Consider the following 27,877-nt stretch of genomic DNA (forward strand, 5'->3'; position numbering starts at 1 on the left):
CACGGTACAAGGACAGCAATTCTAAGAACAGATACAGGGGAGAAAGAACTCATTAGCCCTTCTGTATTGAACAACCACTCTAGAAGCAACTGCACACTAAAATACACCTAGCTGATCGGTGACAGGAAAGATGTCCAACTGTAGAAACCATGCAAAAAAGAAACATGAACTATGAACACTACAAGCCACCTGTTTAGAAAGGTAATAACTCCAAATAAGAACTGATACAGAGTAAAGAGAATTCCTAATCCTCTCACATGGGACAACCTCTCGTACTGATAGCACAAAAAAATGCATACAACCCACACTGTAAGACATACATGACAATTTCTGGGTTTGTCAAATGACATGGACCATAATGGACTGACCCATGCCAGCAGGGAAAAGCAGGCATAAAAGGATGGTGATTATGATACTTAGCCCTAAGTCAAACATGATTAAGCAGATCTATGAATAAGGCATTCAACCATGATCATATCATCTTATTTTCAATAAGTGTACTCAAGACTAGGACTACACCATCCTGAAGGAATGCAGTATTGTTTGAAGGAAATATAGCTGCTATTTCTAGCAGCTTGAGTGACCATGTAGACGCCTCTTCATTTAGCCAAATGAGATCGTAGCCGTGACTGATGCCAGTGTCATATAAACGGCCTGTTTAAAAGTACCCTTCAATTGTCGGGCAAGATGTTGTGCTTGAGAAGACCTGTTGAGTCAAGTGAAATCGTAGTTGTGGTCGATGCCTGTGCAGGTGGCATGTAAAAATCACCATTCGAGCGTGGTTGATGCCAGTGCTACCTGACTGGCTCTTGTGCCGGTAGCACGCAAAAAGCACTCACTACACTCTCAGAGTGGTTGGCGTTAGGAAGGGCAGCCAGCTATAGAAACCTTGCCAGATCAGATTGGAGCCTGGTGCAGCCTCCTGGCTTGCCAGTCCTTGGTCAAACCATCCAACCCATGCCAGTATGGAGAGCGGATGTTAAATAATGATGATGATGATGACTCCACAGGGTGTGTAGCTCAGAGATTGGAGTCTTTCAAAGTCAAGCCATTATTTCTCAACACAGAGAGGTCACGGCTCCAGCACTACGGACATGAGATGAGAATACTACAGGAATGAATTGCAAGACAGATTCTTCAAGCCAAGCCAACAGGAGACCTAGGAGTAGACCAAGAATGAGGTGGTTGGACAATATTTGTGGTCTCAGTTGACTGTGCTTGGGAATCCAGCTGGAAAATCTAATGGTGTTAGCTTCTGATAGGACCCTACGGAAGAAGTGCCTGAGGACTCTATCCACAAGACTTTACCAGGAATAGTGGCAGAAAAGAAAGATGGATAGAATATTTAAAAAGGAATTCCTGAATAACACCAGTGTTATGCCCCTGCTGAATTCATATATCTATTTAGAACAGAAAAAAAATATATCAATGCATAAATTTCATCAACAATTTTTTTTTTTTAATGATTCTTTTCGTATTTGAATGATATATAGGACATATGAAGTTCAGACAACTTCACTGATAACAGTTTTTCATGAATGAAAGTGACAAAAAAAGAATAAGAGAATTTATTAACAGTGGATCAGATTTTGAGTTCTTCCCACCCCACTCCCCTTACTCCGATTTATGTCTCAAATATCAGAGAACGCTGAAACCTGCCCTTAAAAAATCAAGAAATATGGGCTGTAACTATATGAATATACAGTCTCGATTAGAAAAGTAAGTCTGGCTGGAAATCATGGCAAACTTTTACTCCTCAAACCAATGTCACTGTGGTGGTCTCAGTTCCAATTGGGGACACAAAATTACATAACTCTCTTTAAAATTTCTATGGTAAAGCATCAAGAAGTGAACTCAACCATACTCAATTACAATAAAAAATTGCACTTTAATCAATATAAAAAAACCCCAAAGATTTTCCTTTATTTCTTGCTTTCCACATTTTAGTAGACAATTAGTGATTTTAGTAGTCAATCATTTTAGTAAAATAATCACCAACGTCACCATAGGTGTGACATGACTCCAAACCTGCAACTGACCAATCACAATTGCTTTATTTTGAAAATTAAAATTTCATCTTTGTTGCAGTTTCAATGATTATTTCACTTTATGAGCAATTAAATTTCAGCTACACTGTTACAAAATTAACAAATCCTTTCTAGCTGTCATTAAAAATAATAAAGGAATGACATGCTTGTTCACCAGGCAGTTCTTCACCAAGTGGGTCAATCTTATCTTCAGACCAGCAATTAATTTCAACTGTGATGAAACTGGTCTTTTTTGGGTAAAAAAAAAAAATGCCCAGAAGAACCTACATAACAACAGAAGAGAAGAAAATGCCAGGCCACAAGCTTATGAAAGACAATGTGAGTGATGACTTGAAGATTAATCCGCTCCTTGTCTACCATTCCAAAAACAGCTTTCTCTAAGGTATCTTATCAGCAGATAGCATCTTGGTCTTCAATATAATACAGCACTTATGATAAGTCAGCTGCATGATTAAGTTATTTTATACTTGTGACAATGCTGCTGATTGGCTTCTACTAGAATGCGAGAAGTAAGAAATAATAGAAAATCTTTATTTTTTTACAGATTAATGTACATTATTTATTGATAGGGCAATAAGCTTTGAGATCTGTTTTATGAATTATCAAATTTAAATTAGGTGGTCCTCAGCACCGTTGCATAAAAATTTGAAAATAAGAATATACAGTGATACCTCACAGTATGAGTTTATTTCGTTCCATGACTGAACTTGTTTTACGATTTACTCATTTTACAAATCAATTTTCCCCATTGAAATTAATTGAAATATAAATTATCCATTCCAGCCCACCAAAACATCATTTTTTTATTGGTTTTAAAACTGGTCTTATGAATTTAATTACCTTAAAGATGGGACGATTTGTGCACAAGGAAAATGATGGAGCAAGGAGAAGGGGGATTATTGTTTGGGAGGAGAATTTCCTTCCATTAAGACTTCAGGAAAAAACTATTTCTGGCATTTTCTCTCTCACTTCGCTTAATTTAGGCTTTCTGAACACACTTTCTTCACTCTTCACACTTGCAGGTTATATCATTAGAGACATATAAAGAGAAGTCTGCTTTTTCCTGCCTTTCAAAATGCTACAAAAATGTGCCAGAGCAGTGTCATTAAATAAAGCAGCTGCACAACCTGTAGATACTTTTACAGGATGATATTTTTCTACAAATTTAAAAACATACTACCACTTTGCCCACACTGTCTTTATGTCGCTTGTAAGATGGCCTTCTCCACTACACTGTCCTCCCCCGGCGAACCAATCTCTTCCACTGCATTTGAATGCTGCTGCTCCTGAAGCTGCAGGAATTCATCTGTCGTCAGCTCCTCTGAGTGCCAGGCCATATTGATGATTTTTTTGGTAGTTAACAATGTTGTAGTGCACCTTCCAAAACTCACAAAGGGTTAGATTTGTATTTTTGGCAACTTCAAAGCACCAACAAAATAGACGTTTGGTGTACAATTTCTTAAAATTAGAAATCACTTGTTGGTCCATGGGCTGCAAGATAGGGATGGTGTTGTGTGAAAGGTGTAGAACTTTTATGAATTTAAATTCGTCCATGATATCATCTTTGAAGTAATGTGGGTGAGCAGGAGCCTCAAGAAGAATATCATTCTCCAGAAGGTACTTTCTCATTGCTGGTCTGAAGATAAGGTTGACCCACTCGGTGAAGAACTGCCTGATTAACAAGGCTTTAATGTTTGCCCTCCACATGACCTGCAGCTTCTCCTTCAGGACTCTGTGCAACTTGAATGCTTGTGGGTTTTCGGAATGGTAGACAAGGAGCGGCTTAATCTTCAAGTCTCCACTCACATTGTCTTTCATAGGCTTATGGCCTGGCATTTTCTTCTCTTCTGCTGTTATATAAGTTCTTCTGGGCATTTTTTTTTCCAAAAAAGACCACTTTCATCACAGTTGAATACCTGTTGTGTGATATATCTCTTGGCTGCAATGAGCTGACGGAATTCACACACAAAATCCTCAGCTGCCTTCATGTCAGAACTTGCTGCTTCTCCATATCTGATAACGCTAAGAATACCTGTTCTCTTTTTGAAATTATCGAACCAGCCACAACTGGCCTTAAAAGCCTCTACTGATGTCTCCTCTGTCAATGTTCCAGGGTTCTGCTTCAAGAGATACCCATACAGTGTTTGTGCTTTCTCACAGATGATGGTCTCTGTAATCATATCCCCTGTGAGTTGCTTCTCATTGATCCACAGGAGAAGCAATTTTTCCATCTCTTCGTGGACAGATGTGTGTTGCTTGAAGAGCCTGGAGACATCCTTTGCTGTTGTAACAGCCTTGATCTCATCCTTTTTCTTCAGATCGTCGACGTGCTATGTCCACCACATGCACTCCTCTCTTATGTTTATCAATGTTTTCCTTCTTCAATTCTATTGTAATAAGCTTTTTCTTCTTCTCAGCACTGTCTTTTGCATTAATCTTCTTAAGACTCATGGCAAACACAACTAATTATTATAAAATAATAGCAAAAAAACACACAAAACTAAAAAAAATACTGGGGCAAACACAACAGAGATGTTGACATAAGATAAACATGTGAGCTGAGCAAGCAGAGACTGCACTTGAGCAGAGACTGCACTGGAGTAGAGACTGCACTTGAGCAGAGGCTGCACTTGAGCAGAGACTAGCGATTGCTTGTATGAAATTCGCTCATACTGTGGATTTCCACTTGTACTTCAAGACAAAAATTTGCATGGGCCTTGGCTCAGACAGAAAATTACTCATACAATGGTGCACTTGTACTGCTCTGCAGCCTAATAACCAAACATTCCAATTTATACTTCAATTTTTAGAACTTACTTATACTCACTCATCTTCCAGGGAACTACTTTCAGTATTTCACCATCTACTTACCTTCAATTAATTCAATACAGCAAATAGTTTTAATTTAATTTCTAAGTATTTTAAAATTCAAAACCATTTGTTTGCAATAATCCTTAAAGTCTGTTGCTAAAGTAAATTTCTTACCTCACTAAGAGTAGCAATGCTTGCAATGATAGCAACTACAGGTTCCGTGTAGACAGGAGAAACAGTGAGTAATGTCTGCAAAGCAGAAACATAAGCCAACAGCGAACGAGGATTCACACTAGCTATGTCCACGAGAATGTTCAAAACTGTAGGAGCCATTTCTGGCTGCTTTAGGTAATCACAAAACACAGGAACATATGGCTGCAACAGCTAAAAGAATACAAAATATAATACCCAGTAGTAAAAGAACATACAATACATAATAAATTTATCACCCTTACCATAACCAATATTATCATCACCCAACATTATAGGTTAAATACAAGTGTTTTTGCAGTACCTTGGTATTGTGCACTCAAGTGGCCAGCCTCAAATTGCAATCACTAGTCTGAGGTATATAAACAAATAGTGTAAAGTCTATCTGTTAATGTACAACAGGACCGTGGAGGAAGAGAAATTGAATTTTGAGTTATATGCAGCTCTAATAATGTAAACATTATTGATGTCACATACTTACTGTATGTGTTATATTTATGCACTCATTAGCTGTGGAACAGCATCAGAGAGAAAAGTCCCTTTAAGACACTAAGTGTTCAAACATTGAATACTTCAAACCAGGTGAGTCAACTCACCCCATAGGGGATTGAGAAATATAGATACTGATATTTTGCTGTTTTTGCAGCCCATTGACATTGTGCACTTGAGTCACCTCAAAACAAATTGCAATTGCTGGTCTGAGGCTTGTATGCAAATAGTGTAGAATCCATCTGCTGATGTACAACAGTGCTGCATAAGTAAAACAAAGTTAAAATTTTGTATTGAGAAATATAATTCAAAAAAGCAAGACTAAAGACAACAGCAAGCACAAGGAACATTTATACAGGAAAAAAAGTAATAATAATAATCATACATAACTGATGGTTCAGTAATGAGCATGTCAAAAGAGTCTCATTAACTGTTGCAAATTAAGGACATCTCAGCTCATCAAACTTCATGCCCCCCAGTCTTCATGACTGATGATATATATAAATCATGACTTGAACAATCAGTAGTAAGCAAAGTAGGAAGAGAAGTTTATTGATAATGACAGTTACTGCTGAAACATTATGTAACACCAACATCTTCACAACTGTCGTGGTTATTTAGTGTATGTTAATTTATTCTTTTACTTGTTTCAGTCATTTGACAGCAACTGTGATGGAGCACTACCTTGAAGGGTTTTAGTTGAACAAATCGACCCCAGGACTTATTTCTTAAGCCTAGTACTTATTCTACTAGTCTCTTTTGCCAAACTGTTATATTATGGGGGCATAAACACACCAACACCTGTTGTCAAATGGTGATGGGGGGACAAACACAGACACAAAGACACATACACACACGTGTATATATATATATATATATATATATATATATATATATATATATATATATATATACACGACAGACACAAAGGCATATTCAGTTAAGAATATAGTAGAGTACAGTATGAAACTCGTCCACCTTCACATTTCACCCTGTGCTATCTAGTAGTAGTATTATATGTACTTCCAGGTTTGTGTTTGGATATCTGCTGTGTGTGAATAGATAATTGAATTAGCAGGCCTAATATGGAGATTAAAAGAAAGGAAAATAAAATATGGAATAGAATGGTCAATAATAAAGAATGCACACTCATATAATATACTATCCAGCATTTGTGACCTATGCCTTGAGGAAGCCTTGTGCATTCTATTAAGTAACAAAAACTTGGTAAACAAGCAAGCTGAGAAAATACCAAGATGTTGCCACCACGTCAAATTTGCATTTTCCAGATACAACACTGTTGAATAATAATAATTCAGTGAAATCTCTACCTCTCACCTTCTCCCTATCCATGTGTGTTGCATTGTATTTCTATATGCATGCCTGTCCATGTATTTTGTATGAATGAATCTGTCTACACATACACACACACACATATATATATATATATATATATATATATATATATATATATGTATGTATATATGTGGGAGAATATACAAAAAATAACAACAGACGAGGACAGGTGGTGTAAATAACAAAAGTATATATTAGTATGACGCTCGGGAATACGGAAAGTCTTTGACGTTTCGAGCTACGCTCTTCAACAGAAAGAATACGGAGACAAGGAGAAAAACACGGAGAAAAAAAATTGAATAGTGTTCAGTCAACGGTCAATGCACACATGCACATCTGTGTATGTATATATGTACATATATTTGTATATGTGTATGTATGTGAGTGTGCGTACATATACATATGAGTGTGTGTGTGTGCATATGTATATATGTATATATGCATATATGTATGTAAATGTTTGTGTGTGTCTGAGCATTAGTACATATATGGATGTATATGTGAACAACCATGTATGTGTGTGTACAGGCCAATTCTTAAATTTCAGCTAAGAACAATCACATGTGTAACTAACCATGAAGAACAAATCAACAGTAAAAAGAAATTATAAAGCATGGAAACAACTGTAGTGATTAAAAAATAAATGTCCAGCCATACTCCTTGTTGACTCCAAATTTTTTCAGTTATATATATATATATATATATATTAATCACTACTACCATCCACAACAAGTCACTTTCAGGGCACTTGACCATTTAACATCCTACTACTATCATAACACTCCTGCATTCTTCTTCTTCTCCTCCACCTTCTTCTTTTTCTCTGCAAACTGGAACCCACAAGAGTAAACAAGAGAGACAGAGACAGGCAAAATTTAATTGTTTTCCATACTTACAGTTGAAAAAGTCTCAATGACTGAAACCGGTACTGAAATGTTTTTTATAAAATTATTTTAGCATTTCTACCTTGACTTTTTTTCCATATATATATATATATCAACTCATGTGTTCCTTTCCAACCTTCTGCATACACACATATATATATATATATATATATATATATATATATATATATATATATATATATATATATATATATATATATATATATATATATATATATATATATATATATATATATATATATATATATATATATATATATTATATACATAGGTGCAGGAGTGGCTGTGTGGTAAGTAGCTTGCTTACCAACCACATAGTTCCGAGTTCAGTCCCACTGCGTAGCACCTTGGGCAAGTGTCTTCTACTATAGCCTCAGGCCGACCAAAGCCTTGTGAGTGGATTTGGTAGACGGAAACTGAAAGAAGCCCGTCGTATATATGTATAGGCGCAGGAGTGGCTGTGTGGTAAGTAGCTTGCTTACCAACCACATGGTTCCGGGTTCAGTCCCACTGCGTGGCACCTTGGGCAAGTGTCTCCTACTATAGCCTCGGGCCGACCAAAGCCTTGTGAGTGGATTTGGTAGACGGAAACTAAAAGAAGCCCGTCGTATATATGTATATGTATATATATATATATATATATATATATATATATATATATGCGTGTGTGTTTGTGTGTCTGTGTTTGTCCCCCTAGCATTGCTTGACAACCGATGCTGGTGTGTTTATGTCCCCTTCACTTAGCGGTTCAGCAAAAGAGACCGATAGAATAAGTACTAGGCTTACAAAGAATAAGTCCCGGGGTCGATTTGCTCAACTAAAGGTGGTGCTCCAGCATGGCCGCAGTCAAATGACTGAAACAAGTAAAAGAAAGAAAAGAAATATGTATGTGTGTGTATATGTTTGTGTCTGTTTGTCCCCCCAACATCGCTTGACAACCGATGCTGGTGTGTTTACGTCCCCATAACTTAGCGGTTCGGCAAAAGAGACCGATAGAATAAGTACTAGGCTTACAAAGAATAAGTCCCGGGGTCGATTTGCTCAACTAAAGGTGGTGCTCCAGCATGGCCGCAGTCAAATGACTGAAACAAGTAAAAGAAAGAAAAGAAATATGTATGTGTGTGTATATGTTTGTGTCTGTTTGTCCCCCCAACATCGCTTGACAACCGATGCTGGTGTGTTTACGTCCCCATAACTTAGCGGTTCGGCAAAAGAGATCGATAGAATAAGTACTAGGCTTCCAAAGAATAAGTCCTAGGGTCGATTTGCTCGACTAAAAAGGCGGTGCTCCAGCATGGCCACAGTCAAATGACTGTAACAAGTAAAAGAGTAAAAGAGTATACACACACACATACAACAGGCTCCTTTCAGTTTCTGTCTACCAAGTCCACTCACAAGGCTTTTATTTGTCTGAGGCTATAGTAGAAGACACTTGCCCAAGGTGCCACGCAGTTGAACTGAATCCAGAACCATGTGGCTACACCTGAGCCTCATTATAAAAAAAAAAGGAAACACTGATAATTCCAGTACTAAGATACAACCTTCGTTCATACTTAAGTTTCCCAGTGTATATCCAGTGAATAATAATCAATTTATTTCTGTGAAGCATGGGTAGATCTTACTGTTACACAGTATTATATATTTGATATGTATCATAGAGTGGCTATGAACAAAAATTAAAATAGCAGTTAAGATACAGGCAGTTAAGAATTGAAACCCTAAGGCAAGCAATGTTACATACTCTTAAGAAATGTTTGTTAATCTACTTTTTCCAGTCTAATTAGACATCAGCTGACAAATGATTGACACTTCAAAGGATGTAAGTCTATGTAGACATTTGTTCCAACAACAAATCCATTTCAAGTGAGAAAGGAAGAAATAATACATCTTTAACAAAGAATAGTGACAACCTAAATCAACTTAGTTTCCCTTTAATCTGAAGTTAATAGAACTGACAGCATAGGTACACAAGAGACAATTAAATTGACGGAAATTATAAACCAACTAATCTTATGTTATTGTTGTATGTAAGAAGTTAACTCAGATAAAAATTGAGTTTATGGCCATTCAGCAATTTCTTGACTAAGCTGAATTTTTTTACGAATTAAAAGAAAACCAGGTGTTGCTTAGAAATGACAGACTAATCCAAAGAAAATGAAACTCAAAAAGAAAACATAAATAACAAGAAAAGAAGTAACAACACAATACATTTACACTAGAATGCACATTAATAATTTATACATATTCAATACACACATAAATTTTTTCATCTTTTTTTCTTATTGCAATGTCATTCCATCTGAGTATCTACATTCTCAAGATCGATCTAACTACTTTAATTCCAGTTGTTTATGGTCTAATTCACAATACTTTTTCTAATCAGTGTACACATCATCCATGGAGGAGCAATGGCCCAGTGGTTAGGGCAGCGGACTCGCGGTCATAGGATCGCGGTTTCGATTCCCAGACCGGGCGTTGTGAGTGTTTATTGAGCGAAAACACCTAAAGCTCCACGAGGTTCTGGCAGGGGATGGTGGCGAACCCTGCTGTACTCTTTCACCACAACTTTCTCTCACTCTTACTTCCTGTTTCTCTTGTGCCTGTAATTCAAAGGGTCAGCCTTGTCACACCATGTCATGCTGAATATCTCCGAGAACTACGTTAAGGGTACATGTGTCTGTAGAGTGCTCAGCCACTTGCACGTTAATTTCACGAGCAGGCTGTTCCGTTGATTGGATCAACTGGAACCCTCGATGTCGTAAGCGACGGAGTGCCAACAACAACAACAACACATCATCCATTTGCCTTACATATTAGTATTAGTACAGGCATTATTTATGCATGCATAAATCTATAATTTTCCTCTCCATCATTAACCCTTTAGTATTCAGATTATTTTGTCAAATGTAATGCTTATCATTTACATTGCTTGGAATTACTCATGCATTGTGTAGCTTCAAGATTTCAATGATGTGACTGTTGATTTTTAGAATGATATTGTAGGGTAGGTGTGAGAGGTAGGATCAGGCCAGTTTGAACCTAAAACAGGTAGAATATTTTGGCCGGATATGGCTGGTTTAAATACTAAAGGGTTAATATTGTTTCAAAGTTTGGTAAAGGACCAGCAATTTTTGTGGAATGGTATTACTTGATTACATGAGCCCCAGTACTATACTGGTACTTTATTTTGTTGACCCTGAAAGGATGAAAGGATGAAGGGTAAAGTTGACCCCAGCACGTAATGAGCTGGAAGAAATGATGCTAAGCATTTTGTCTGACACGCTAACAATTCAGCCAGCTCACCACTTTATTAATGTTGCTCATCTACCAGACCATACTAATATTCATTAACAGATACTATTTATGATTATTTCACACACACTCTCTCTCTCTCACACATCTACTATCCCTCTTTCTTTCTCACACACATACTCCTTTACTCACAACTTTTACTCATAGAAACATATTCTCTTACACAAAAAACAACTCCCCACCTTCTCTCTCTCACACACACACAAACACACACATACACACACAAATCTTGGGTAAGAGACTGTTACCCGTTTATTCCACCCTTCTTCGTCTAAGTCATGTAAAAACAAAGCAAAAACATTATCGCAAATACACATATGCATTTTCACTCTCTCTCTCTCTCTCTATCTCTCTCTCTCACACTCCTACACTGCACATTCTCCAACATATTCTATCACTCATATAGACATGCAAAACAATCATACAATTAAATGAAATCATCCAAAAGTAAATTACCACATTCTAGAATCAAAGAACACCTGCAAAAAAAAAAAAACCATCTCTCAAAAATTCTACACTCCTTGATTACCAACCGAAAGTGGCCTCTTCCACTTTTCAGTCCATGGTCTAGAGTTGCATATATGAGAATAGACCCATTCAAATCATCCAATCTGGCCACTTTCCATGTATTTCAAACAAGCTTGGCTGATGGTAATGCTATGCCAAAGGGTTTATCAATCCTTAACTGTTGTTGCCTTCCTCTTTAGTAAAACTGCTACACCATAAGCTTTTGGAGAATTGTCTATAATTCTCAACCAAAAGTTCTCATAAATAGAGTGCAGAGTAGATCTTTATCAACACCCAGTGTATACCCCCAGAACATTGTTGCTAATGCCAGCTGCTAATATTCCGTGGAATGGATGGATTGATGTTCCACTAACCATATTGTTAGATAAATAGGGGACTGATGGATAGTAATGTTCCAGATGCCAGATGAATAGTAATAATAATAATAATAATAATAATGCCCAGATGCAGTACCAGGTAGTGGCTCTCATGGCTTCTGATCTTAATTGATTGGAAGTGTTATTATGTACATTGTTTTGTCTTGGTATAAAAGATGGGCTACAGTAAATATTCTGCTTAATACCACAAATTTACTTGTCAGTTGTTTGATCTTAACCAGTTGAGCATGTCCCTTGGTGGCTGACGATATGTGCATCTCTGATCATGAGCAGAAGTAGTGGGGGAGCATCATAGTCATGTATTGAGAGGAAGACTTTGGGGTTTGAATAATTCACCTTTGGAAACATGGGTGTTTTGCTCAACATCCTTAAACAAACCTTATTCAGGGACCTTTTGAGCGGAATGGGCTACTCGACCTGAAGAAAATTCTAAATGGGCCCCACCTGCATGGTCATGCGCTGCTTATCTTGATATGAGATCACCATGTCGCACACATATAGTTGTGATGCATGTGCCTGGTGTACCCTTATCAGACGGGTAGTCATGATGGGTATACTGGACTTCATATATTTTACCCCAGTGTCACTTTGATGGCATGCACTGCTCTCTCACTCAATAATAATAATAATAATAATAATAGTCCTACTAATATAGGCACAAAGCCTGAAATTTCGAAGGAAAGGGTAAGTCAATTACATCGACCTCCATGCTCAACTGGTACTTATCAACCCTGAAAGGATGAAAGGTAAAGTCAACCTCGGCAGAATTTGAAACACTGCTTGCCTTTCTTGGTTAAAGGAAAGCAGTGGGGCAATCTTTGCAATGAACTTGGACAATAGCTTGATGCATCCTAAATATGACAACAATTATTCAACATAACTCCACAGGTCAGTAATGCTTAGACACTTGGAAAGCATGCAGAAAAATTCCTTTATTCTGGCTGCATCCTGGACAGGCCTGTCGATAGTACTTCTTTGCTTGTAGAATTATCTCAGACTAGGAGTGCCAGTATACAGATTTCAGGAAGTTATCCATAGTCTCCAGCCTAAGAAACCCCTGAAACAGACCAACCAGTTTGTTTTCATCAATACTCATAGCATCTCCCAGAACAGAATTATGCTTTCCCACCATTAGTTCTCAATAGATTCTGTTTTGTATGTCTGTATAAGATGGTTTGAAAAAGATTTCATTAACACATACTCTTTTGGTGATAATGATTTTATTATTTCCAACTCCTCTATGAAATCACTGTTACTCTTTCAAATGACAGTGAAGCTGATGAAGTGGAGGAAGTGTATTTGGTTGTTAGGTTTGTTTTTCATGTATTTGCTTAGATTTTTTCATTTGTGGTTGTGATTGTATTTGGGATAATTGCTTATGTTGTTGAGGTAGTGATGGTAATACTGATGACATTGGTGTATGGTCATTTTCTTGTTTCATTTTTCTCTATGCCATGACAAAGATCTCTTCCCACGGTCTCCTGTTGCCCACAACACACAAAGGGGTTTTGGAGTTTAAGAGGAGGTGAGTGTGCAAGCAATGTGTCAGTGTTTTTTGTATGTTGGTGGACTTGCATATGAGGGAAAGTTTATTTTGTGTTAGAGGCAGAACTCTTTTACTAGGTGGGATACAGTGTTGGTATCTGTTGCAGTGGTGGTTGTTATTGATGAGGATGTTTCTGTTGTTGTCCTTGCTGTTGATGCTAGTGCCATAATTGTTGCCACTGCTATTATTGGTGGTCACAATGTTACTCTTGCTGCTGTTGGTGTAGCAATTGCTTTGTTGTTGATGCTAACATTGTTATTGCAATGGTTGTGGTGTTGGCAATAGTGCAAGCTTTTCATTAGGCTGCCTTCTGTTACTGTGCACAGAGGGTCCACAAGTAGTTGATGCTACTACATGAGTAGCATGTAGGCCTTCAATCTTTCACTATAACATGCTGATGGAGTCTGATTGAGAGCTTTTTAAAGATTGAAATTTTGTCCATGTTTCCAGTTTAACCTAGATTAGGACTTTGATCCCAGTTCCCAGGTAGTATTTTTTTAATATCTAGGAGTATAACATGGCTGTGTAGTTAAGAAGTTTGCTTCCCAACTATAAAGTTTAAGGTTCAGTCCCACAGTGTGGCACTTTGGGAAAGCATCTTTTACTATAGCCTTAAGTATACCAAAACCGTATGATTGAAACTGGTAGACAATAAACAAAAAGTGTGTGTGTGTGTGTGTGTGTGAGAGAGAGGGAGGGAGGGAGGGAGGGAGGGAGAGAGAGAGAGAGAGAGAGAGAGTGTCTTTGTCTCTCTCTCTCTTTGTCTTTACACTGTGTGATAGTTGTAAGGAAGTGTCATTCATTTCCAGCCAAAGGGAAATATTACCTTACTTGGAAAAGATAAGAATTAACAGCAGGAAGGGCATCTGGCCATAAAAAATCTACCTTGGCAAATTCTGTCTGACCAAAGGAAGCATGGAAAAGTGAACATTAAAATAATGACTATGATGATAATAATGATGATTATGATGTCTTCCTCTTGGACAACATATACTAAATGTTCAATCTTGGTAGCACATCCTATACTTATAATAATAACAAAAATGGAAAATGAAGGTGAACACAATGCCAATTATGGCTGGATCCTTGGGAACAGTATCAGAAAGCATCAGGAAGAATATAAAGGAAATCAGAATAGAGGGCCTAGTAGAGCTGATACAAAAGGTTTGTTTCCTTGGCACAGCTAGAATAGTCAGAAAAATATTAGATAGTTGAAAAAAAACAGATAGCATGATACCATAGGCTGCAGGTAGTAAGCTTGCTACACATGCAAGACTCCAGGAGTTCCAACAAAACCTGAATCAAAAGGAATAATAATAACAAAAATTACCCTTGGGTTTTCTTTTGCAACCATTGCAAATATCTGGATCAAACTGATACTCTCTTGTAGTTCACATGTATCCATGAGCCGTACCAATTCAGGGATATGGTCCAATATAACTTGTTTGTTATCAGGATAGACCTTTTGAAGGAGGAGAGTCAAAGCTGAGTTACCTTTATCAAAAAGAGAACATGACAAACTGTTAAGATTCAGGATGTAAATCAGTAGAAAATCAGTGTATAAAAGACATCACAGTATAGACCATATGCATCCAAAGCCTTATCAATGTTTAACCAATTCATTACACTCCAACTCTTATCACTGCCCACACTATCTCCCAAAATCCATACCAAACATTACACACAAGCATACATTCTGAGGAGGACTACTACTTTAAAGAACACTTCCTTTTTACTTGTGTTCCTTAAGTATATTACTCTAGGCACAGGAGTGGCTGTGTGGTAAGTAGCTTGCTTACCAACCACATGGTTCCGGGTTCATTCCCACTGCGTGGCACCTTGGGCAAGTGTCTTCTACTATAGCCTCGGGCCAACCAAAGCCTTGTGAGTGGATTTGGTAGACGGAAACTGAAAGAAGCCCGTCGTATATATGTATATATATATGTATGTGTATATGTTTGTTCCCCCCACCAACATTGCTTGACAACCGATGCTGGTGTGTTTATGTCCCTGTCACTTAGTGGTTCGGCAAAATAGACCGATAGAATCAGTACTAGGCTTCCAAAGAATAAGTCCTGGGGTCGATTTGCTCGACTAAAGGCGGTGCTCCAGCATGGCCGCAGTCAAATGACTAAAAAGAGTAAAAAAGTAAAGAGTATGCCTTGAACTCTGTATTAACCATAGATTTATCCACTAACTCACCTACCCAATCAATCAGTAAATCTCTTTGATCTAATAATGGTTACCTCGTTCAGATTGGGAACAATATGCTACTTTCAGGGACAAAAACAAAATTAGATAGTGCAAAGAAAATTTTCAATCAGGCACAAGCGTGACTGTGTAGTAAGAAGCTTGCTTTTCAACAACATGGATCAGGGTTTGATCCCACAGCATGGCACCTTGGTCAAGTGTCTTCTATTATAGCTTCAGATTGACCAAAATCTTGTGAGTAGATTTAGTAAACAAAAACTGAAAGAAGCCCATCATGTGTGTGCGTGCATGTGTGTTTGTCCCCCAACCACTGTTTAACAACTCGTGCTGGGATGTTAATGTCCCTGTAACTTAGCAGTTAAGCAAAACAGACTGATAGAATAAGTCTCAGGCTTTAAAAAATAAGTACTGGGGTTGATACATTTGACTAAAATTTCTTCAAGGCAGTGCCCTAGCATGGCCACAATCTAATGAATGAAACAAAAGATTATAAAAGATAAGCAGCAACAAAGAAATACTCTGTAAGATAATTACCTTTCAGAACACTGCTGATGATAAGTTCCATGTAGGAAGCCAACAAGGAAGAACAGCCAATGGCAGCCAGAGATAAATAACTGGAGACATTTCGTACTAATTCTTTATTTTCACAATCCAGAAATTGCACAACTGCTGGTAATGCTATTTCCATCACTCCCTTTTTAGTATAATTCTGAGAAAAATAATAAATCAATAAATTATACATGTCAATTTGAAAAAAACTCTTACAGAATGTCAGCCAATTCCTGGCAGCTATATTAGCAAGAGACTCACAATAACAGATATAGTCTAAAATGTAACATGTTAAACAACAGAATGGTGAAAGTTTCCAATTGACCTTTCTGATTTAAGTACTAATGGAACATAGCCTGAGTATACACATTATCTGGTATGTAAACAAAATTGATTGAAAAGTCTACTCAGTTTTATTTTTCTGTCATTCATATTATTTTCCTTCAGACAGTTAATACTCAAGTATCATGCTGACATAGACAAATAATAAATATTTAATTACTGTCAGGCTACATTGAGAAGTTTAGATCAATTTTAAAAACTCAAAAAATATCAAACATAATTTTCATGATTAAAGAATTACAATAATTTCTAATGAAAGCAGAGTACTGACTGCAAAAATTGTCAATCTAAAATATGAAGAGACTACAAACATCACATCAGGCAAGTAGTTCAGTATTGAAAACAATTGTCTTATATAAAAAAAATTTTAAAGACTCTTTTTTTTTTTTTTTTGAAAACTTCAGTGAAATATATTCAGAGGAAAAAAATCTATTAGTGATGGTTGAAATTTTTCTTAACGTACAGGGTAACAATAAAATGTTCAGTCATACAGGACTATCAACTGATAAACCATGAGCTGATGGTTTAATTGGCATTTAGTTGTGTCCCGGCACAAGACACTTTACTCTATATCCCTCAGTTCACCTAGCAATTAAAATAACTTTTTAACAACAAAATAGTTAATTTTTAATAGTCATAAACAAAAGGTCTCCCTTAGAATATATTACAAAACAATTTTTAAAAACCCTATTAATTGCCCTACTACTAATCATCTACACTGTAGCAATTAAGTATTTTTTAAAATGATATAAAATGTACCATAAATAAACAGCTGAGAACATCTGATGCAATTTTAGCATGTGCTGGATCTTCATCCTTGCCACTTGGTTGCAGATTGTACTTGAGGCATACTTCCAACAAAGATATCATAGCATTGACATGACTGCTGATACTGTCTGTCTCTCTGTCAAAAATATGAATAAACAGCATAGTATTTTTTTTTTTCCTGAGAATTGCCAACATTTTTATTTGGGTTAAGTTTGTAGCTACATACAAAAGGTCAAAAGAGAAAAAATACACAGCTTAGAATAGAAGCATCCAGTAGCAGCAAATAGGAGAAAGTAAGATCAGATTAGAGATTATGGGGAAGAAACTTCATCAAGAGATTATTAATCTCAATACAAAATGTAGCTCTAGAGAAGTTTTTCATATAAAGGTCAGGATACTAAAGAAACATAGAAAGATAGTTCTTTTGTATTGTTACTTTGTCAGAATAGGGAAGTTGCTTTTAAACTTCCAAAAAAAAAGCATCAAAATCATCTACCTCAAACTTTTCATGAAACTCATTTACGTTTTCTAACTATTAACCAGACAACCTATATTTGGAGAGGAATATGCAATTCTAGGTTGAATTTGGATTCGTTGACCTCCAATTTAAAATTCTGCATTAAGTTAAATATACCAAGTTAAAGAAACTTAATACTTCAGAGAGGTGGTTCAATTACCTGAAAATCAGATCAATGACAATCTGAACAGGATGTTTTTGTTTTAAAATTTTGGGTCAAGGAAATCTCTAAATGGGCACTTAGCTTATTAGAAATAGCAACCAAATCACCCTCAAATCATACCTTACCAACCCAAAAAATAATAAAGGAGGGCACATTGGACAACAGATTAGTTTCTGATTCATATACCTGAGAATAAACATCCTAAGACAAAATAGGATGATCATAGCAGGAATGCCTTTAATTAGAATTTTGTTCAGTGCTGGCAAGATGCTAAACAATAGCAAGTCTAAATAACTTTTAATTTTTAAAAAAAAAAGCAAATTTTAAAATTCAATAAAATTTTACTCTAAATACATTAAAATTTAATGAAAAAATAAAAGTTAAACTCATTTCATGTTTGGCTCCAAGTAATACAGTGAATGCACATTACAATCACCAAGTTTTTTGTTTTTTTTTGTCTTTGGTCAGTAAGTTTTATTTCCTATTTGCTTCTATCTAGAAGTCAAAGAAAATGACTACTATTCCCTTCAAACTTCGCTTTTGTAACCTGGACATCAATGATTTGAAACAGACTTATTTTCCATTACATTTCAGGCAGATTCAGTGCTGAGTAGCTGAAGCAGAAATATTGTTATAGCAAATATTCTGCTCAATACCACAGAATTGCTTGCCAGTTGTATGACCTTAACCACTTGAGCATGTTCCTTAGTGGCTGACAATATGTGCATCTCTGATCATGAGTAGGAGTAGTGGAGAAGTATCAGAGTGATGTGTTGAGATGGATTATTTGGGGTTTAAATAAATGTAACAAAAGCAAAGTTTGAAGGAAGTATTAGCCATTTTCCATACTTTCTAGGGGTAAGCAAACAGGAAATAACAGTTGTCACCTAAGGACAAAAATCATGTTACACAGTGTTATGTACTTCTGACAGTGGATCTCTATTTTAGTCTGAGAAGCCAAATTTCAGCTTAATCTAGGGATATTTAAGAATTCCAAGAGAATAACTGAGAACTATTTGGTATCATCATCATCAAATAATATGTAGTATATTATCATCATCACCAATAAATGTAGCATAGTAATTGTAGTCAGATAAGGAAAATGATAATATTAACAAATAAAAACATACAATCAGTCTTGTTCTAATTTCAGTTTTCAAATTCTTAAAACTGGTAACAGAAGTCAAACAAATGCATTTCAAATGTTATCAGTGACATTAGATTTTTACCATAAGTAGTAACATGTTTCCATTTTGATAAGGTTTACGATTAGGATTGCAGGATTGCCTTAGACAAGTTCCAAGATAACCTAAGTAATATAATCATAAGTTAGTCATTTAAATAACAATAGGTTTTTGTTCCTGTTTTTAGTAACTGTGAGTCATATAAACGAACCTGTAAATCTAAGGAGAAAAATGTAAATATAGAAGCATAAACTATGAAGTGGTAGTGTATTTATATCCTTAGCCCCGATCAATTAAGGCCTTACAGTCTATTTTGAGTCCATGAATAAGCAATTGATTGACAGTCATAAATTATTTCAACTGACCCTTGCTACAGTTTGTTCCCACAATACCTGCTTGTTTAATCTGTCGCCATTTGTTTAATTCTGTTACTAAAACACTAATTGTCAACTCTATACATAACTTAGAATTTTTTTCTTTTTTCTTTTTTCACAATCTTTAGTTTTGTTTCTCTAAAATATCAGGTTTTATTTTGATTTAAAGGATTTTGCTTTCTGAAAAGAGATCTATTTCATTATTCTAATTTTATAAGATGATTTTTGAGAACTTAATTTATTTTCGCAAATTGATTATGAAGATGATAATGGGATACACTACAAAAAGTCATAGAGAAAGAAATACTAAAAAACTTAATATGGCAAACACAATGATTAATTGAATCAATACATGTATTAACAAGGTAACATTGTTGAACAATGCCTAACAAAATCAAGGATAACATTTCAAAGTATAAAAAAAAATATTTTAATTGAAATTGGTCGATGCACTTTTAATTGTAATTGGAAATAGGTAATGGAGTGAGCAGGACAGACTCACCTTAAGTAGACAGTGACAACTCCAGACATGTTTTGGTCTTGGTATGCAAGTGTAATAAAATGTTAATTATAATAAATTTTATGCTATGCTTGCTCACCATCACTGAATTAATGTCAGTCAGTTAATGATAATGATGCAACTCCTGACAATGTGATGAAAGTAAAAACATATGGAGAAGAAACTGCTCTACTTTTGATGTAATTCACAGCAAATGAGAATCTTTGATCTAAAAACAAAACCCTAACAATCATTATTTTCATTTATTTATGTTTTATTTAGTTTATGTCCAATATCCAATTCAAAGCAAAATGGAAAATAATAACTTCATATTTACGTTATTATGGAGAATACATACCTGATTGCTGATGTGACTCTTGTTACACATATTTCTACAACACTCTGGTCATTACTGCTGGTTACATAATCAAAGCTGTCAACAATCTGACAAATGCGTTCAAGTACTTCAGTTAGATCATGCTGAATGTCTTTATCATCAAGAGAGAAAAGCTCTCCAGCCTTTGATAAATCTTTATCATTGAGCACCAGAGCAAAGAGTTCCTGCATTCTGAAAAATATTATAGCAAGTATATATATATATATATATATATATATATATATATATATATATATATATATATATAAAATCATTCAAATAAAATGTTCCACAACCGATTGGATTTTTGGAAAAATGAAATGATGCAGTAGATGGTATACTAAACTATCACTTTTCAAAGGCTTTGATTTTAAATCTCCTGCACTGTTTTATTGAATTTTTTAGACAGTATACTTAATTTAATTAGCTCATTACATGACAAGAACCAGTTCCAGATTATCTATAAATGTTTCCCAAGATATATTCGTTGTTCATGACAGTAGAGGTGAGCATCATGAAAGCAAAGGTTAAGTGCCAAATGTCTCGGAGTATAAAAATCATTTGCCATTTTAATTTTATGTTGAGGCACCACTGAAAAAAATGCATTTGTGCAATGAATGTCAATCAGGAAGTCAGTCTGTCAGAGAACACTGCTTTCAAAGCTAGCATTCATAATGATAATAAAGTGATCAGACTGCTTATAGCAGTCAGTTATATTTACAAGACTGTGTGAAATTTAAGGACAGAGCATCATGCCAGCGATAAAATATAAACTGACAGCCTTTCAAGCCAATGGACTGATATTCCATTGATTTGTTCAACTTCAACCACCCTGCACCTTTTCAAGAAAAAGATTAGTGAAGAATGAAAGAATAGATAACTTTGGGTTTGTTTAAACATCTGTAATACTTAACTGGTTCTGTCAATCACATGGAGACCTTCCAGCTTTTCTATTTATTTATTTATTTTTGAAAACCAAGTCAAAGAACCATTCTCCCTAAAAGAACTTTATATCTTTTCCTATTATTTCATAATTTCTTCACAAATGAAAAGCAAAGTTGACTAGATATTTTTTATGGTTTATTCAAGACAGGTTGTACTTGTGACATTTGTCTGCCCTCTGAGACAAGTAATATCAATGTGGTTTGTGTTTAACCTACAAAAACCCAACATCTTCTGGAAAAACATTGGGTGGGGATATTTTGAAATAATGGCATTCTAAGGATAAAGGATTGGTGAGAGTAGTTGTGTAAGACTAGAGTAGAAAGATGCAGTATGAATGACTAGAAGCAGAGAAATGAATGTGTCGGGTAGATATTGTAAGCAACTAGTTGGTTCCAAGAAGCAGAAGCTGTTGTAATATTAGCAAAATAGTCAGGGTGAGAAGACAATGTATGCGATTTAGATGGATTCCATAAGCAGATAGTTAGCTCTGTTGCCCTTACATTAAACATGGTCAAAGGTTTTATGGTCACATCTAGTTCAGTGGTTTTGATTTCATCAAAATTCTTAAAAGTGTGGGACCACTGATGAGGGACATGCAAGAGTATGCCTCTGATATATCTGGCTCTGCATGGTTTGTAGTGATTGTTACTGAAGAAGGAGAGAAAGAGATTCAAGGTTCTGGGAAGATGATTCTTAAAGACTAGTTATTTATAATCCTTGAGATCTTTATCATATTTGAGATGTTGGAATTGAGAGTGATAGGTTGGTAGTTAGCATGGGTAGAGTGGTTAGCCTTCTTGGGAACAGATCTTTGTAGAGAAAAGAAAGGTTTAAGAATTTTGTAAGAACTTTGAAAACAGAATTATGAAGCAACACAATAGATAATACAAAGAATCTAGCAATAATCTCAACTGGCTGTAATGTGTCAATAACAGCAACTTTTTTCAACAGTTCTTATTATTGCTCCCCAAAAGTAAGGGATTGATAGAATAATTTATATCTAGGTACTTCAATATTAAAGCTATTGACTTGCTCCTTGCCAAAGATTAAAATCTGAGAGGTGAGAGAGGCACCCTGTTTCATCATCATATGTAAATAGTATAAACTTAGATCTTCAGTTGAAACTCATATCAGCAAAAAGAGTGCAATAGTTATTTTGCTCCCTTTTGTCATTTATCACTGGTTTCCAGTTGTCTTCTTTTTTTCCCTTTTTTTATTCAGAAACTTCCATAACAACCATGTATGCAAACAGGCCACTCTACAATGAATATTACCAACAGCAGTGAATCCAAGGTTTGGCTATATCCCCTCACAATCTTCCTTCTGTACATTATAATGACCTATTTTCAGTCACTTAACAACATTCATACGAAGATAGTACAGCTCTTCACTACTTAACTTTCTGCATGCAGGCATCATCTAAACATAACTAAAACACTTCATGCCAGATCTATATTATCTCCATGAACAGAGACCTTGAGTAGCATTCTTCAAACACTCTAGTATCTTTTGATAGCAAAAACATAATCACTTCATACATGAAGAAAACTCTCTTTACACATAAACAATATACAACTAAAACTCATAAGTTGCCCTGAGTGCTAGACTTTACAATTATTAGACATCTATAACATTGCCAAAATTGCAGCAACAAACACTAGTATTCCTCTTTAGAATCAGAAAAATTTCATGCACTCAGTTTGGGGTGCTCTACAAAGTTTGCATTGGAATACTGGTCCTATATCTGGGATAGTACTTGTTGTTGTTGGCACTCCGTCGCTTACGACATCAAGGGTTCCAGTTGATCCGATCAACGGAACAGCCTGCTCATGAAATTAACGTGCAAGTGGTTGAGCACTCCACAGACATGTGCACCCTTAACGTAGTTCTCAGGGATATTCAGCGTGACACAGTGTGACAAGGCTGGCCCTTTGAATTACAGGTACAACAGAAACAGGAAGTAAGAGTGAGAGAAAGTTGTGGTGAAAGAGTACAGCAAGGTCTGCCACCATCCCCTGCCAGAGCCTCGTGGAACTTTAGATGTTTTCGCTCAATAAACACTCACAACGCCTGGTCTGGGAATCGAAACCGCGATCCTATGACCGCGAGTCTGCTGCCCTAACCACTGGGCCATTGCGCCTCCACGGAATAATACTACAGCACACACAAACACATACAACACATCCTAAAATGTATCTAAAACAAAAAGAAAACTTTCAATTGGTAATGAATCGATTCCAACATTCTTAAACTACTAACTCACAGACTGGCTGTTTTCCATGCTCTGCCAATCCCAATGGTCTCTGCTCTTCTGAAAGTAGTTAACTGCATACCTCATACACACAGTCCCTCCAAGCACATCCATTACTCTTCCTTACATCACCCTTGCTGTATCTTAGCATCTAAGATCTGCACTTTCTAAAATCTACAACCTTCTGAAAATCCCTCCTTGCTCACATTTTCCCAACAGACATTCACCCTTTAACATTTAAACCAGCCATATCTGTCCCAAATATCCTGTCTGTTTTATGTTCAAACTGGTCAAATCCAACCTTTCATATCTACACTACAATGTCATTCTAAAAATTACATCATTGAAATCTCAAAGTTACAAGACAGTGCATGAGTAATTCAAAATAATGTGGATATATAAACATTAAATTTGACAGAGTAATCTGAATGCTGAAGGATTAACCTACAGGTGTTCAAAATGACCATCATATTTCACCAGTCTTAGCTTGCAAAAGTTATGGATACTGCTTCTCCTCCACAGTTTAAAAAAGAATACCACATATATACATTACATTAACTCATATCACATATCTGAAACATATCTCACATACCTTTTCTTCTTTTCTACTATAGGCACAAGGCCCGAAATTTAGAGGGAGGGGGCCAGTTGATTAGATCGACCCCAGTACACAACTGGTACTTAATTTATCAACTCCGGAAGGATGAAAGGCAAAGTCGACCTTGGCAGAATTTGAACTCAGAACATAAAGACAGACGAAATACTGCTAAGCATTTCGCCCAGCATACTAACATTTCTGCCAGCTCGCCACCCTGAAAACACAATGACTGTTTTCCAGCACAATTGAATAACAAGAGAAAAATGAGCCTTAACAACAACACAGCATTTAGAGTAAAGTAATTTGACTGAATGTTAATCAGACCATGAATTTATAGTTAAAAAGAAGTATGCTGTCACATTTCTTTAACATTTACAGTTACTTTTGTAAGTTTAAACTAATATTTTCAACAAACACACCACTTGTAACTAACATATAGACAAACTAACATATAGACAAACTAACATATAGACAAACTAACATATAGACAAACTAACATATAGACAAACTAACATATAGACAAACTAACATATAGACAAACTAACATATAGACAAACTAACATATAGACAAACTAACATATAGATTCAACAAGTAAACCTGAAATAATAAATAAGTTAAAATATTAACTGATGTATACTATACAAATAGGTACTTTGCAGCTAAGTTCAGATTATATAAAATATATTGCAAAAATAACCAAGTTAACAGATAATAATCTGTTGTATTATATTTATAACTAAAAGAAACAGTGAGCTGGTAGAATTACTGAACAAAATGCTTAACAGCATTTCTTCCAGCCTCACATTCTGAGATCAAATGCCACTGAGGTTAACTTTGTCTTTCATCCCTTTGGGGGTTGATAAAATAAGTACCAATTGAACACTGGGGTCAATGTAATTGACGAGCACCTCCCTACAAAATTTCTGGCCCAGTACCTTTGGTAAAAAGAATTACATCCTTAACTGAAAGATCGGTTGACTGATTGAATCAGTAAAACACTGAACAAAATGTATTGCAGTATTTAGTTGCATCATTTCTCAGAACTTTAACCTTTCATCTTCCAAGGGGTTGATAGAATAAAGAGTCAAAGTATTGGGTGTATTGGAATTAACTATTCCTTTCTCTACAATTTGTGCCTGTGTGCCTATGTTAGAAATCAATAAACCACATATTTGGAAAAGAAAGCCATGAATATCATAACTCACCAAAATTATAAGATATTTGTATCTAGTAAAAAAAAACCTACATTTTTTTAAAATCTATTTTTACATAGTTTGTATGGGTTGTATAAGTATAAAGAATCAAAGATATATAGAAATTATTGAAATAGGTTTTTATACCAGGCTACTCCTAAAGCTTAATTGAAGGAAACAGAAAAAGAAAAGTTTCTAATAACTTTTTGATCTATAATTCAGACTTGATTTTCTCTTGTCTTGATTATTTTTCTGTTTGAACGCAATAGGATTATTAGCTTCTATATTAAGGAGGTCAAGTAACTACATATTTATAAGATTACAAACTAGTAAAAATATGTGTTTCAAGATCTAAATAATTAAATTAAGTTGCTTATTGATATAATAGGTTGGTATTTGTAACACAACACTATCTTCTTAGATTAAGATCAAATGGGACTTTTGCCCAAAAACCAGATCAATTAAAGTATATCACAAACATTGCAATTTTAAAAATAGTATCTTAACATAGATAGACTGATTGCATTTGACCATGTACAGTATTCAGTGGTTAGATAGGGAAAGGGCTCAAAAAAATAAGGACAAAAATATCACAACATTCCTTACATACATTCTACAGAGTGAGCCCTTTCTTAGGTGAGTTTTAAGCACAATATAGTTCAGTAAGATAGATAGAAACTTGCTTCCTGACCAAGAGTGTGTATGTATGTACTAAATTATATATTTGAATTTGGCACTATGGCAAATATATGCTGTTGATGACAATGATAATATTTTGTCTTTTGTTTCCATCAAGAATAGTAATATTTTATTTCAAGAAAATATTGCTACCAGTTTGCACTTCAGACATGCTAGACAAAACCAGTGAAGCATAAAAATACATTATAGAAATGTAAAGAAAATGTAGCAGGACGGAGTGCCGCATGCACATGTATGTCCATTATGTGCAACAGAAGCAGTATTAGATTAAAATAGCCATCTATGTATCATACTTGATACAAATACATCATGAAATACCAAATTAACTGTGATACCCATTCAGAGATAATACCTCTTATGGACGTACTGTGTTGATACAAATACATCAGTAACAAATGAAAACTGTCCAGCAGCAGTGATGAGAATGCTAGATATGTATTTCTGCCTTTTTGAACTTCATCAGTAGCATGTACCCCACAAAATTAATTTGGATTATCATGATGTATTTGTATTAAATATGATACATAGATGGCTATTTTAATCTAATACTGCTTCTAATGAACATAACAGATTTTTAATCAGCCCACAGGCTCATTGCAACATCAGTGATTTTGCAACCACTATTTTCCTAATCAATTCTGAATGAATACCACAGTTAATTTGGCTTTCCGTGATGTGTCTGCATTAAGTATGATACATATATGGGCTATCTATCTATCTATCTATCTGTCGATAGATAGATAAATAGATAGATAGATGAATACCACAGTTAATTTGGCTTTCTGTGATGTGTCTGCATTAAGTATGATACATATATGGGTTATATCTATCTATCTATCTATCTATCTATCTATCTATCTATCGAAATAGATAGATAGATAGATAGATATACACATATGCATTTAAAGTTAATAAAAAGACTCTATAACAGATGCTAGAGGCTATGGGTTATGACTACACTGTAAATATTCAATAGAGAAAATGTGTGAAGAATGTACCTGCTTCATTGTGTTTAATTTTTATTTTTTAGCATAAGTTCTCCAGTTTCTTTTGATGTCACAAATGAAACTATGCTAAAGAACAAATCAACAATATGTAGGGCAAGTATACCCTGACCCTTTACAGAAAGTTACCGAGAATAAAAATCAAGAAAAAAATAGGACAGGTGAATACCTGTCAGAGAATACAGTAATGGAAGTGTGACAACAACTGTATCAGCTGTAAGAAAAACAGCCCACTCAAATCAACTGGAAACTGTCAAATTTGTTTTTAACATTCTTGCTCTTGGCTTCTTTAAGGAATTCCTGAACATGAATATGAAGGGAAGGAGTGAAAGAAAGAGAGAGTAATGAGACTGAACAAAAGAAGAAAAGAAACATGATGAGAAACAGGTGAAAGAGGGGAAAAAGTGAAGTAAAGACAGAGAATGAGAGAGAAAGGAAACCAGAAAATGACAGACTGCGGGGAGAGAGAAGGCAGAGAGAGAGAGAACAAATGACAATTTCTTACATTATTGGCACAAGACTGCAAATAAGTAAAGGAGGTAAATAGTAGAATTAATTAACCTCAATACATGAATAGTGTTAATTTTGCTAAAACAAATTCAACCCTTATGGGAATTGAAC

General features: G+C 35.4%; 1 protein-coding gene across 1 annotated transcript in view; it reads right to left on the reverse strand.

Annotated features, from left to right (window-relative positions):
* The window catches only part of LOC106882649 (ventricular zone-expressed PH domain-containing protein 1), a 68,687-nt gene that overhangs the window by 31,914 nt on the left and 8,896 nt on the right, over nucleotides 1-27,877 (reverse strand). Inside the window, exons 2-6 of the mRNA XM_014933395.3 lie at nucleotides 20,548-20,757; nucleotides 17,444-17,588; nucleotides 16,328-16,502; nucleotides 14,913-15,076; nucleotides 5,034-5,243 (exon numbers count right to left, since the gene is read on the reverse strand). Coding sequence (XP_014788881.1) covers nucleotides 5,034-5,243; nucleotides 14,913-15,076; nucleotides 16,328-16,502; nucleotides 17,444-17,588; nucleotides 20,548-20,756 — 903 coding nt within the window. The 5' untranslated portion in view covers nucleotide 20,757. The remainder of the gene's footprint in view (nucleotides 1-5,033; nucleotides 5,244-14,912; nucleotides 15,077-16,327; nucleotides 16,503-17,443; nucleotides 17,589-20,547; nucleotides 20,758-27,877) is intronic.

The sequence above is a fragment of the Octopus bimaculoides genome, chromosome 3 (genome assembly GCF_046866305.1).
Source record: "Octopus bimaculoides isolate indiv1 chromosome 3, ASM4686630v1, whole genome shotgun sequence".
NCBI lineage: Eukaryota > Metazoa > Mollusca > Cephalopoda > Octopoda > Octopodidae > Octopus > Octopus bimaculoides.